The sequence below is a fragment of the Hippoglossus stenolepis genome, chromosome 12 (assembly GCF_022539355.2).
Source record: "Hippoglossus stenolepis isolate QCI-W04-F060 chromosome 12, HSTE1.2, whole genome shotgun sequence".
NCBI lineage: Eukaryota > Metazoa > Chordata > Actinopteri > Pleuronectiformes > Pleuronectidae > Hippoglossus > Hippoglossus stenolepis.
Window position 1 is genome coordinate 13,316,779 of NC_061494.1, and position 13,220 is coordinate 13,329,998.

At 45.6% G+C, this 13,220-nt stretch overlaps 1 protein-coding gene across 5 annotated transcripts in view; it reads left to right on the forward strand.

Moving 5' to 3' along the window:
• Positions 1-11,693, forward strand: part of slit1a (slit homolog 1a (Drosophila)) — an 89,878-nt gene extending 78,185 nt beyond the window's left edge. For 2 of the 5 annotated variants that reach the window (XM_035172682.2, XM_035172684.2), the window contains 13 exons: positions 2,037-2,108; positions 3,337-3,500; positions 4,134-4,258; positions 4,345-4,442; positions 4,549-4,688; positions 4,941-5,034; positions 5,154-5,291; positions 5,399-5,627; positions 6,098-6,228; positions 6,337-6,530; positions 7,471-7,759; positions 7,993-8,204; positions 8,296-11,693. In XM_035172682.2, the coding sequence (XP_035028573.2) occupies positions 2,037-2,108; positions 3,337-3,500; positions 4,134-4,258; positions 4,345-4,442; positions 4,549-4,688; positions 4,941-5,034; positions 5,154-5,291; positions 5,399-5,627; positions 6,098-6,228; positions 6,337-6,530; positions 7,471-7,759; positions 7,993-8,204; positions 8,296-8,534 (2,125 nt within the window). In that variant the 3' untranslated portion in view covers positions 8,535-11,693. The remainder of the gene's footprint in view (positions 1-2,036; positions 2,109-3,336; positions 3,501-4,133; positions 4,259-4,344; positions 4,443-4,548; positions 4,689-4,940; positions 5,035-5,153; positions 5,292-5,398; positions 5,628-6,097; positions 6,229-6,336; positions 6,531-7,470; positions 7,760-7,992; positions 8,205-8,295) is intronic. The other 3 variants (XM_035172685.2, XM_035172686.2, XM_035172683.2) reach the window with 2 other exon arrangements.
• The last annotated feature ends 1,527 nt before the right edge of the window (positions 11,694-13,220 follow it).

Genomic DNA, 13,220 nt, shown 5'->3' on the forward strand with positions numbered 1-13,220 from the left:
GTAGATTAATAAACTGCTAATTGGCCTGCTGGGTATTAGGTGTGAGGTGTGTGAGCTGAGACAGTGCTAGGGTGCGGCCAGCCAGGGTTGGGGTGGGAAGCTGTGAAAAAAGAAGGTGGATATGAAAGCTTGTGATAAAGAAAGAAAAGAAAGCCAAGCCTCAAACAGACGAAATCAAAACAGACATATTCTCAAACTGCTGTTGGAAACGGTGCAGTGAGAAACCAGCATCACATGATTCTCAGCACAAGAGCTAAAGCACAAAAAAAAAAAACATGCCGCTCAGACGGCTCATGTGATCGCTAAACATTATTAAGTAGTTGCAGGTGAACGGGTCAGTGGGAAATCTGTGAACGAGCGCAGTCAGACAACAAATCCAGCGAGCATTTTCAGCCATAAACCATAATTTCTGCCTGTCAAGTAACATCACATGCAATTCCATTCAGACAACTGCGCCAAGCTAGAGATCAGTTGACATAGGAAAGATGGAGTGATGCAACGATATACAGCTGTAGAGAAGAAAAGCAACACAAAAAAAAAAGTCACACAGCAGAGACGGACCGAGAGAAGGTTAGTAGAGGAGCATATCGAGTTTCTTCCTGGAGACTCTCTGGCTCCTTTCTCCCATGAGATCTTTGCCTGGCTGGCACACAGCTGCTGGCTTCGTGCCCTCAGTATCCGAACTGCTCTCCGACTACCACAACCCAGCTACCCGCTCCACACTAATAGGCATTCTCCCTTATACACAGGCCAATTAGCGTGTTGTCTCAGACGGATACGCTGTATATTTTCCCTTTCGCATCTGAGCGCGGCTGCGTATCCGTAACGCTCACCAGCTTTTGCTCTTTGTATCTTTCCCCCCCCCTAACTCTTTCACGGCTTAGCGGTAATTCGAAGATCAAACAGCAAGGGAAGTGAGGCTTTAAAGTGTTTATACATCAGTTGTCTTCATCCAGGCATAGAGAGCACATGTGTCTTGTATTGGTGCTGTGGACGGAGCTGCGCTAACATTAGCGTGCGGTCAGCTGAGGGCTGGAGGTGGTAATGACCTGCTGGATTACAGCAGCCATCAGTCATCTCGCCATTAAGCTGTGTCGGCTCGTCACCCTGGACAGTAGGCAGAGGACTGCAGGCAAAATAACAGTACACAATGTAAAAAAGAATGCATATGCACACAAACATTAATACACATTTGTAAATATACATGTATACATGTTCAGCTGCTTCGAACAGAACTCGCCTAATGCTTTTCACTGTCCTACATGTGGTACAACTGTGTCACCCCCTCTGTGCCCTTGTTGGCCCTGCCAGCCAGACACATAGAAACCTGACACCAGTCTTTTCCAGACTCACAGAGCCTCACATCTCTGCCAGTTGCACAAGGCTCGAGCAGAAATACAAACCACCTACCACCCATTTAAAATACCAACACAACCCCGAAATATTCCTCAACCGTTTTCCCCTGTTATTTCTGCTTTTTGTTGTCTGAAAAAACAAAGTGTGCCGTTCATTATTGAGATCGATCGATGTGATGTTTTTTTTTCTCAAGATGATATATTCAAGTTCAATCAGTTCAAAACCTAAAGATAATAAATTATTCCATTGGGAAAGATCAAACCCTCACACTTCAATCAATTATTTTTATGGTAATCAAAATTGTTACCTAGAGGTTATGTTTTAGTCTGTTAGTTATCAGGATTATGCAAAAACTAGTGGACAGTTATCACAAAACTTGGCAGTAGGATGCAGTTTGGATCGGGAGAGAACACATTACATTTGGATCAGGATCAGGGGGCAAATCCAGGAATGTTATTTCTTTAACATTGGAGGATTTGGGTGATTTTTGACATTTTCGTCGATTTCTCAAATAAAGATTTGGATCTTGTGGATTTACAAGTGGTTTCGTAAGGGGACTGTTGTTTCTAGTTTTCTTTTAATTTTATGTCAATCAACAAACCAATAACGTTTTCTCCTATGATGAAATATGTTCTTGGTCAGATTGTTTTTTAACATCTCCTTCTTCCATCACTCCAAAGGTCTCTCCATGGCAACGAAGTCTCAGAGCTTCCTGACGGCATCTTCAATGATGTGGCCTCACTCTCCCACTTGTAAGTTGTGCCCCACACACACACACACACACACACACACACACACACACACACACACACACACACACACACACACACACACACACACACACACACACACACACACACACGACTGTATGCCCCAGTGCCAGCCTATGTGATGCTGTCTGCACTGAGTTTGTTAAGTCTACACACACGTAGACACACACACTTTCAGACACCAAGGGGGTCTGTTCAGACAGCCGGAGAGTGTGTCTCACAGTGGGCTGTGTGTAGTCCTCTTTGGTGGGCTCCACATGAGTCGAGCCCTCCCTCAATCAGCCACAGTCCTGTGGTTAAAGCAACACACAAACCCCACTACTGTCTCATCTCCCTGGGACATCTCCGAAACACATACGTTCACTGACACACACAGATTCTCCATGGTCTGTGGACTTTAGAGTTTGTTTTGGTTTGTTTATTTATGTCTGTGATTTTGCGTGTGTTCGTCGGGTGTGCGGTGCGTCGCCGTTGCCTGCATGGACTCCGGAACGCAAAAACTACACACACAAGTATCTTTGCCGCGTGCCCTCTGCCACACATCCCAGATATTCACATCATCCCCTTACAGCCGCTGATCAATAGACCTATCAGTGTCAGGGCCGGAGAGGAAGAAGGGAGGATGGAGAGAAGCAAACAAAGACATTTCATGGAGAGAAGGACAGGGAGTCAAGGCTGCATGAAAACAGTGTGGAGGGGAGGCCATTGATCTGCAGTCACACTCAAGTGGCTTTCATGTTAGCAGATGTCAGGTGTCAGCTATTGGCGCGGCCTGAAAGATGAGCCTGTGTTTCGCCGTAATGGAACAGCATCGATTCAGGAGTGTTTGTGCATCCAGCGGGAGGACAGAGCGCCATTGATTCACGACCACCATGACAGAAGTGGTTAGGAGTGCCTTCTGTTCACACCTTTGCCTATAATTGAGACGCCCTCCTCCACATGATGTATGGTACAGAGTGGCATCCAGCATTGAACTTTGAATCTGTTTTGTTCTCAGAGAGGCAGTGTTTGAGTCGTTCAGTTCACCAGCCTGAGTTTGCAATGGTTTGTTTTACGAAAGGGTGCAGAGACACCTGCTGGTAAAAGGTTGTACTGCAGGGGGCATGACCAGAATTTGTCACTGAACTCCTGTGTATAAAGTTGAACAGTATAACTCAGCTGTCGTACATCACCAATTCATTGATGATTTTAATTTCTCCTGCTCCCTCAGGGCGATTGGTGCCAACCCGTTGCACTGCGACTGCAACCTGCGCTGGTTATCTGACTGGGTGAAGACAGGCTACAAAGAGCCGGGGATTGCCCGCTGTGCTGGTCCGCAGGGCATGGAGGGGAAACTGCTGCTCACCACACCTGCAAAGAAGTTTGAATGTACAGGTGAGTCATTCACTGTGTCTCATTTCAGGGGCTGTATCCTTCTGGGGACATGGTCATCCACGATGGAGGCAGTCTTTGTGGGCCAGGTAGACCTCAAAGGCCGAACTGAAATGAGACCGTCTAGTCTACAGAGGCTTTCTGTGATTGTCGTCACCAGCTCATCCCGCTCTTATTGCTGTTGCCTAGCAACAGAGCATAAATTGAAGGCTACAGAAAAGTTTTAATGTCCTTTGATTTTTTTAAAACATGTGTACTATTAGCTATTCAGTTGAGTTGAGGCGTGATACTAAAACATTGGATGTTTTGTCGCTTGCTGGCGCCATTAATTCTTTGAAAAACGTTTTTTCATAGAAGTGCATTTAATCCTGGGATAGGTTGGGCCAACAGGTGGATCTGTTGGAGCTTTCCTTTCTCTGAGATGGAAGGACGCATTTGTCAGCCGCATACGAAAAAGACTTAAAATGGGACAGTCAAGTTGCGCCGCTGTGACACAATCGGTCTTCAAATGCGGCCTCCGAAGAATGTAGCCCCTCAATTTAGACACCGCGATTGTGTTGAAAAGGGAAACACAGAATAACACAAGTAGCAATGAATACAAACAATTGATTCTTATCGGTCTTGTCTTTTCCTCAGGAGATGTGGACACTGCTGTGTTGGCCAAGTGTAACCCCTGTCTGTCCAGTCCCTGTCTCAACCAAGGCATCTGTCACACTGACCTGGTGGAGATCTACAGGTGCAGCTGTCCTCCAGGGTTCAAGGTCAGAGCTACACAATGCTGCCACCCAATGTGAGTATTTACATTATTTATAGTGATAATAAACATTATCCCCGTTCTCTGTCTCAGGGCAAGAACTGTGACACGGCTCTGAACGCCTGTGTTAGTAACCCATGTTCCAACGGAGGAACCTGCCACGTGAACGAGGATGAGGAGGGAGAATACAGGTGAGGAAGACGAGCTTTGAAAGGAATGTGGTGAAGAATGGAAAATTGTAATCATCTCATAAGGATCTTGACATGATAACTTGATGAGTGTAACATGTTTTCACAGTTGCACATGTCCCCTGGGCTTCGAGGGCCCCACCTGCCAAACCAACATTGACGACTGCGAAGACAACGACTGTGAGAACGGAGCGACCTGCGTCGACGGAGGCAACAACTACACTTGCTTTTGTCCCCCATATCACACAGGTCGGTGCACTCAACACAACTGAGGAGTTGATGAGACAGATTCTGCTTTTAACACGGGGCAAACACTTTGCAGTAATTTTGGTTATCTTGCCTTGAAATACACAAAGCCATCTAGTTTTCTCTCAATATGCTGTATGTCAAATTGAGCATGCAAAAATAAATACAGTATAACTTTCTTATTTCACTGTTTTTGCAGTATGATTCTTGCTCTGTGTGTTTAACAGTTTTTTGGATATACATGTATCTGTGTAGGGGAGATGTGTGAAGAAATTGAGGACGTGTGTGCCCCAGGACGAAGCCCCTGCCAACATCAGTCTACCTGCCTCATCACCTCCACTGGACCCAAGTAAGACTTTGCTGCCAGTACAACAGATACAGAGACAATTTTAAATAAATGATATACAGACTTGAAGGGGGTTTTCTCTGCTTTCAGCTTGATTCTAGAATTGTGTTTGTGTGTTGCAGGTGTGTGTGCTCTCCTGGTTATGTCGGTGATGACTGCAGCGTAGACTATAACGACTGTGAGGAGCATCGCTGTCAGAACGGAGCTCAGTGTGTGGATGAGCTGAACGGATACTCCTGCATCTGTCCTGAAGGATACAGGTGAGAAGAGCAGTCATGTTACACACCCAGGCTTTGTTTTAGTCTGCTCCCACTTTACCGACACCATCTTCCCAAAAATAATCCCCTCACTCCTCTTCTTCTTGTAGCGGCCAGCTGTGTGAGGTTCCCCCGTCCCCCCTGTCCCTGTGCGAGCTGGCCGACTGCCAGAACAACGCCCCCTGTGTGGAGCTGGGCGGACGGGCCCTGTGCCAGTGTCCCCCAGAGTTTGGGGGCCCACGCTGCGAGAAGCTGGTCAGTGTCAACTTCATCGACCGAGACTCCTACCTGCTGCTCTCCGACCTCAAGAACTGGCCCCAAGCTAACATCACCTTACAGGTAACCACAGATGGCATTAATGCGTAATGCACTCCAGAGGATGTCCACAGAATTGGGTCTGGACTTGTTCCAGAGTTTCCCTTTCACACATGAACAGTGCAGCAGGAGATTCTCTTTCACAACAACTCTCCAGAGCATTCAGGTCAGGGAAGGCAGAGGCAGGATGTAGTGTATTAATTCCACTACAGTGTTTTTCAGTTTTGCATCTGTTGTGTGTTAGAAACGTCATCGGAGGATCTCCTGCTGTCTTTGTACCCTCTCTGGAGATTATGCATGGGGTCTGGCAGGAGAAACTCCGGAGAAAGTCCAGAGCCTCTCAGTTGGACTTTAGCATTTCCACATACAGCTCCTCTGGAGAATGTTCGTAGATTATCCAGAGTTCAGTTTATGTCTGAAAGCAGCTTGTGATTGATACTGATTCTGAGACCTGGAAAATTCTAACTCGCAAAGCAAACATTTTCTGTCTGCAGGTGTCAACAGCAGAGGATAATGGCATTTTGCTGTACAATGGAGACAATGATCATATTGCAGTGGAGCTCTACCAAGGTCATGTCAAGGTTAGCTATGACCCCGGCAGCCAGCCAGGCCACGCCATCTACAGGTGAGGTGCCACATATTAACCGAAAGGCTCAACTTAACTTTTCACCTGTGGCTGATTCCAGACTGAAGCGACTCTTATCTAATGTCGGATCTTTCTGTTTTTCTCCAGCACTGAGACTATCAACGATGGCCAGTTCCACACAGTGGAGCTTGTGACCTACGACCAGATGGTGAACCTGTCCATCGACGGGGGTCTCCCTACCACAATGGGCAGCTTTGGGGCGGTGCGGCCACTCAACGGGGAGGCTCCACTATACGTGGGGGGTAGGGGCCCTCTCCAGAACACACCTCCCTCCTCTGCAGGCACTCTTATCTACTACACTACTGTCAATCACCACCCCTCCCCCCTCGCTTTGTCACCACCGCAACCAACCCTTCCCTTTAACCATGCAACCCTGTCCCACCTCCACCCAAACCCTCCCCTTCACCAACTCCATACTCACCTTCATTACTGTGTTTGCTAGGGGCCACGTTTTATTGTATTGTTACTGAATAAAAAGATAAGCGTTGAGCATATGCACACAATGCAATTGTAATACATGCATATGGTGACTTGATAAAAATGACAGATCATAACTTGTAGTCGATGATAGATATATCAGTAGATCTATTTTTGTTACAGCGCATTTTTTTACAGTGTGCATAGTCCACCCTCTAGTGATAACTATGAGAACTACCAGACACAGTCCTAAAACATTTTTGTATTTACATGGATTTAGCTTGCCCCAGATAAAATTGTGTTTTTTAATGTGTGATTGAGCCACTCTTGACAAAATTATATTTAACAATATTCTAAAATTTGAACTTGTAAGATTTACCTGATTTATGACAGAAGAAACTTACAGATCTTACATTTGTGGCCATGCAGCCCTGCTCTCAGGGTTGATTTGACTCTTTGCTCTGGAGTGGCTCACGGTTTGTTTCAGTGCAGTGATGTGAGGTGTTGTGTTGTGTTGTGCTGTTCATTCATACAATACTACAGGAGACATTACCCATACTCCTTTGCCTTCTTCTTTCCTCTCTTTCAAGCATGATGTGTCCTGTGGTGCAAATGCAAAAAATCCAAATCAGTCAAAAAGCAAATATTGTTTGACAAGCTGCATCTGCACTGGTGGGATACGTGTGTTTGAAAATGCTTTCCTCCATTACACTCATACCAGCCCTCTGTTCGCTGTCTGTCTGTGGCCCGGTGTGTACGTCTTCACACATGTAAACATCCATCTCTCTTCTCTCCCTCCTCCAGGCATGCCAGTGGATGTGCACTCTGGGGTCTTCCGTCTCTGGCAGCTGCAGAACGGCTCCAGTTTCCACGGCTGCATCCAGAACCTGTACATCAACAACGAGCTCCAGGACTTCACCAAGACCCAGATGAAGCCCGGCGTGGTGCCGGGCTGCGAGCCCTGCAAGAAGATCTACTGTGTGCATGGCATCTGCCAGCCTGATGGGGTCCAGGGACCGGTGTGCCACTGCCAGCCGGGCTGGAGCGGACCGCACTGTGACCAGCCTGCTAGCAACCCCTGCCAGGGCAGCAAGTATGTTAGCAAGTGCAATAGAATTTAGATTGTCCTGAAAGTATCTTATTGTACATTGGTTTCCAACTCAAATACTTCAAATTTGAGCTCTAGTACAGTACTTTTACTATTATTGTTTTTTTTATTGTTATTCACCACTGATAAGTAAGAATCTTCTTCAGTGCTGAAACACCACAATACTTCCCCTGATTGATCACTTTTTTGAGTTAAACGAGACTATTTTCTCTTACCAGGTGCGTCCATGGACAGTGCATCCCACTGGACAGTCAGTCTTACCGCTGCGAGTGTTTGGAGGGATACCGCGGTGCCCTGTGTAACCAACAGGGGGAGCTGTTCAACCCCTGCCGCCGCCTGTCCTGCAAGCATGGCCGCTGTCAGATCTCAGAAACAGGGGACGCCTACTGTCACTGTGAAAGTGGCTACACCGGGGAACTGTGTGATGCAGGTTGGTTTTCTCTGATGTCGCACTCGTCCTAATAACAAAGTTATGAACATGGAGTAATCACTAATATCTTTGGGTGTTTCCTGTCCTCCAGAGTCTGAGTGTCGAGGGGAGCCCGTTAGAGACTTCTACCAGGTGCAGCGAGGCTACGCCATCTGCCAGACAACGCGCGTCGTCTCTTGGGTGGAGTGCACCGGGGTGTGCGACACGGGGACCTGCTGCGCCAGCCAGAGGATGAAGCGCCGGAAATACACCTTCGAGTGCAGCGACGGAACCTCCTTTAGCGAGGAAGTGGAAAAGACCATCAAGTGTGGCTGCGTGGGCTGCATGTAGCACCATTCGCTCACGTTTCCTGCCGCTGCTGCAGAGCAGAAGAAAGATAGAAAGGAAGGAAGGAAGGAAGGAAGAAAGAGAGGACTGGAGGAAAGCGAGGGAAGAAGAGAAAGAGAGAGATTATAAAGAATATATATAAAACCTCTATCTATATATTATGGACAACAATGTTTGTAAAATAGGACATTTCCTCCCCTTCCAAGGGTGTGTGACCTACAGTAACACAGAGAAACATCTTAAGCAACAATGTAGAAGTGACAACAACGGCAACAAAACCAGTGTATCTGCGACATTGTTCCAGGGGGTCCGGAGATTTCAAAGGTGTTGCATTCAGAGCGAGGCATCCCTCCATCCCAATACACCCAGCGCGACTTCCCCACCCATCTGTGAGGCCTCTGACAGCCCGGCCACCATCTTCAACCTTTACTTCGTGGAGGCAGCGAGGACAGCGGCGTCCGGCCTGGCTGAGAATGGCGAGCAGAGAGGCAAAGACGGACAAGCAGAGAGAAACCGAGGGATAAAAAGAGAAGCTGGACCGTTTTGACTTGGCAAAGCTATCTTGAGTTGAGCTTGGCTGGGTTACCTGGACTGGGCTGGATGTGGTTTTGGGGCGTTGAGTTGAAGTTGTTGTTGGTTCGGTGTAGCAATTTTTCTGCCAGGATCCAGTCATCCATCCACACACATGCACACGTAGAGGCGAACAAAGAAACGTTAAAGAGTTGAGAGCGGCACATAATCCAGTGCGGATGGCCGTGGCTTCGACGGCCACGTGGTCCGGTGTCACAGTTGTTTGCTGTGAGGTACCGTAACATAGAAACTCCAGAAAAAAAAATAGAGACTGCACTGACTAGCAGCACTGAAAACTACAGTCCTACACCTCTCTGAAGTACATGATCACACATGCATGGCATACATACATTTATACACAGTCTTACCATTTGTAAAAGTGAGAGGGGCTCGTGTGGCGCAACGATCAATCCTGTTCTGTACGGCGAACCAGTCTGGCGCTAGCGGTTGTCGGTCACCCAGCATGCATTGCCTCAGGGTTAGGATGATTTGCCCCTTCTCAGCAGGGGCCCATTCAGCCCTGCTCTTCTTGATGCTTGCAGTATTAAACTTGTGCAAAGCTGTTGCATGTGTGGAGAGAGTTTGCCGACTAATATGTAGAGCTTCTTAATATCACTATAAATGTTACTACGAAACAAACGGTTGCAGAATCAACTTCTGTATTTTGTTCATGTCTAATTTCTCATATTGATTTGTTTTTATTTTTGTTATATTTTGTTATATTTTGTCTCATGATGCAACCTAACTCCTTTAGTTTACCCTCCACCCCAAAATCCCTCCCCGACAACCCTTTATATAGAAATGCCTAACAGATTCTAATATATATATATTTGTATTTCATTTTGGTATAGTATTTTTCTATGTTAAAGAGTAAGTCTGTTTCTGGAAGCTTTGGGGGCCAGTGGAAAGACGTTCACTCGGTTCCCTCTGTGTTTTTATTTGTTGATCTCACTTGCTCCAACAAGGTAATTAATTACATTAATTGGCCAAAAATAGAGCAGGAGGTTGACCTTGTTGTATAGGAGGCAGTATTGGTCTAGAAATATGTTTAATATTGTATATGTTGTCTTCCATGTGAATATTACATCTAATTCATGAGATTCTGTGCTTGTTTTTATTTATTTTATCTAAAGGCGTTTTTTTTTGTTTTTTTTCCAAAGGCATAAATGTTGCCGACTTTCAAAATATTTTCAAAAATTTCAAAAAGATGAAAAAAGGTAAAATGACAAATAAATAAAAAATAGCATAAAAAAATCTGTAAGGTATTGGTAACATCGCGTAGCGGCGAGTTACGACAGTTCTCTCCTCGCCGGCTCAGACCTTCTTCATTTGCTGCAGGAGCTGGGGTCACGAGACGTCCCCCCTCGAATTCACCTTGTAATTACCATACCACACTTACAGGCTTCTGATTGTTTTCATGCTCATTCCGTCGATGTGCTGGGTTGTATTTCTATCATTTTCATTTGAGCGATGTTCGCCACAGAGAGAAGGCGTTTTTTTGTTTGTTTTGAAGTAGTCAAGCTCAACTGATCATAAGCTGCTGTCAAGCCAGAAGAAATAGGATGAAGTTGCCTCTGAGGACAATGGTCATGTTACGCTACAATCATCCTATATCTGTTGGAATAGGCGACCATGTGAAGCGCTACCCGCCTACAGCTGACAGATAATAAACGAGAAAGATCTGGACATTTCAGTGTCTGTCAGTTCTTCCTGGCTGTCCACATTTAAAAAAAAAAAAAAAAGAATAAATGGTGCCAATTACAGTACACAACAGTCATACCTGAATGTATAAATGTGTATAGATAAATATGACCTATGCTTACTCATGAAGTGGTAACTTTTAGCTGTTATTTAGTTTCCAATGTAAGATATAGAAATCACATACTGTTGAAGAAGTGACAGTCCATCAGGATGGCTCCAGGCATCGCAGACTGTGTTGATCTAAAGGTTTAAAGTCTCTTTATAGTGTGAGCGGCTGCAGACTCCGATCTCAGCTCAGCACGATACCACGTCACAGAGCTCCGACTCATGTTGCTACCCATGTTAACTTTGTTTTCCATGCTGTTGATGTGATCCCAGTGGTGTACAATAACATTAAAAAGTAGATCTCATAAAGGATACTGATGAACAGTCACTGTAACTCTTAAGCTCTGTGCCTCCTAAAGGTGCACGTTTAGTCCAATGTGGCTTTCTTTTCATGTCTCCTTTCCTTCCTCTGCACTGACCTGTAACTGGACCGGTGCGTTCAACTTCCTGCTAGACATCTTAGTGGTGCTTGTGCTATATTGAGATGTAATTCAAGTCGTCTGGTCACATGACCGGAACCACAGATTATTTCCATCATATGAACTATATACATAAATATGTTATTGTAAACAACACGATGTCTCTGTTGTATTGAACCAGTGCAAAAACTTAAATATCCCTGGTCGGGTTCTGTCTGTTTGCTTTTTTTTGTTTTGTTACAGGATTGATGGTGGGATTGAACAGAAAAACTCCCAAATAATACTGAATGTATGTAGTGCCACCGACAAAATGTTTACCAAACCTCCACTCTTTTCATTAATTAAACTTAAATGTGTGTGCTTTTAAGAACCTGTTGTCTTTTTCTTTAATGTCTTCGCTGTAATTTGACTTGAAAGTTTAAAACTGAAGTTTATCTACTTAATAGCCCTTGTGTGGGATTTTTTTTTTCAGAGAGGGACAAGCTCCCCGCCAAAAGTGAACAAATCCGTTTTCAGACATGAACTCCGGTGGATGTCCGGATTTTCTCCAGAGGTTTCCTTTCACACATGAACAACGCAGCAGGAGATTCTCTAGAGAGATTCTCTGTGACTAGATCACAGCAGCTCCCTGGAGCGTTCACGGGGGTGCAGCAGGCAGGATGTAACGTATGAATTCCGCTTTGGCGATCACGTGTTTTTGTTTACAGCACATCGACATCTGCATCAGCCCTTATCACCAAAAGCTCTCTTGACATCTGCGCCGATGTCTTCAACGTGTTTGGATCCTCTTATCATCCAGAGATGTTTTCTTCATTTTTGCGTCTGTCACATGTTAGAAACCTCATCAGCACACCCACTCGCTCGAGGTGAATCCTGCAGAGGATCTCCTGCTATTTTATCACATAGGCTCAAACGGACACTCTCTGGAGTTTATTTTTTCAAGGGGGGCTGGCCGGAGAAATTCGCACAGACAGCCCTTTCGGAGAATCTGAGGAGATTATCCGGAGTTCAGTTCAGTGCGTGTGTGAAAGCAGTGTGAGTTCACTAAGCGCACAGCAAAAGGCTGTGCTAAAGGCTAACCTGTACAGACCAGCACTACCGTTTTTGTCCACAGAGGCGCCAAAATCAGCGAGTTCCTTGTGGGACCTTTAAGATGTGGCAACACGATACTTCCTATTTGCTCCCCCCCTGCTCACTGAGGAAAGTTGCTGAACATAGAAGCTTAGAATATCAGCAGCGGGAAAGCCACTCACTGCAGGAGCTTACTGTAGAGTCACCGTCTTTGGTATTTATTAGAGGAAGCCACAAAGTGTCGCTGAACAGTCATTGCTTTAAACCCCTCAGCTATGCTCATATTCTAACAGCTCAGCTACAAACAGCAAATAATCGGAGTCACTATTTAATTAACCTGTCTTTTTAGTTGCTGGTGGACAGAGAAGATAGGAATCACCATTTTCCTCATGTTTGGTTTGGTGAGAAGTCGTCATTTACTCACCCTGCTTTCTGCAGTGACTAAGGTGAAGAAGGCAAACTGTTCACCAATCTGTCCCACAGTGGGAACTTCCTGTGGGGCTGTAGACTCTCGCCTGTGAGCCGTATGGCAGGTCATGGCAGGTCCCCGTCATGTGAAATGCCTAGATTGGCTCCGTCAAGGCATTTCACAAAGCTGGCAATAACATCCACCAGGAGAACGGATGCCTCAACTGCCCAGTTCTCATGAACAACAGGAGATATTTGCGAAGTATTCAGGCGTCATTATGCTTCAAATGAGCAACACATTGGATTGCAAAGGGGAGACAGTGTGCTGGGTTTTAACTTCTCTTAACTTCTTGCAGAATGCCTTCAAGGAGAGATGGTCCAAATACATGTCATTATGACCATTTGTAAAATTCAT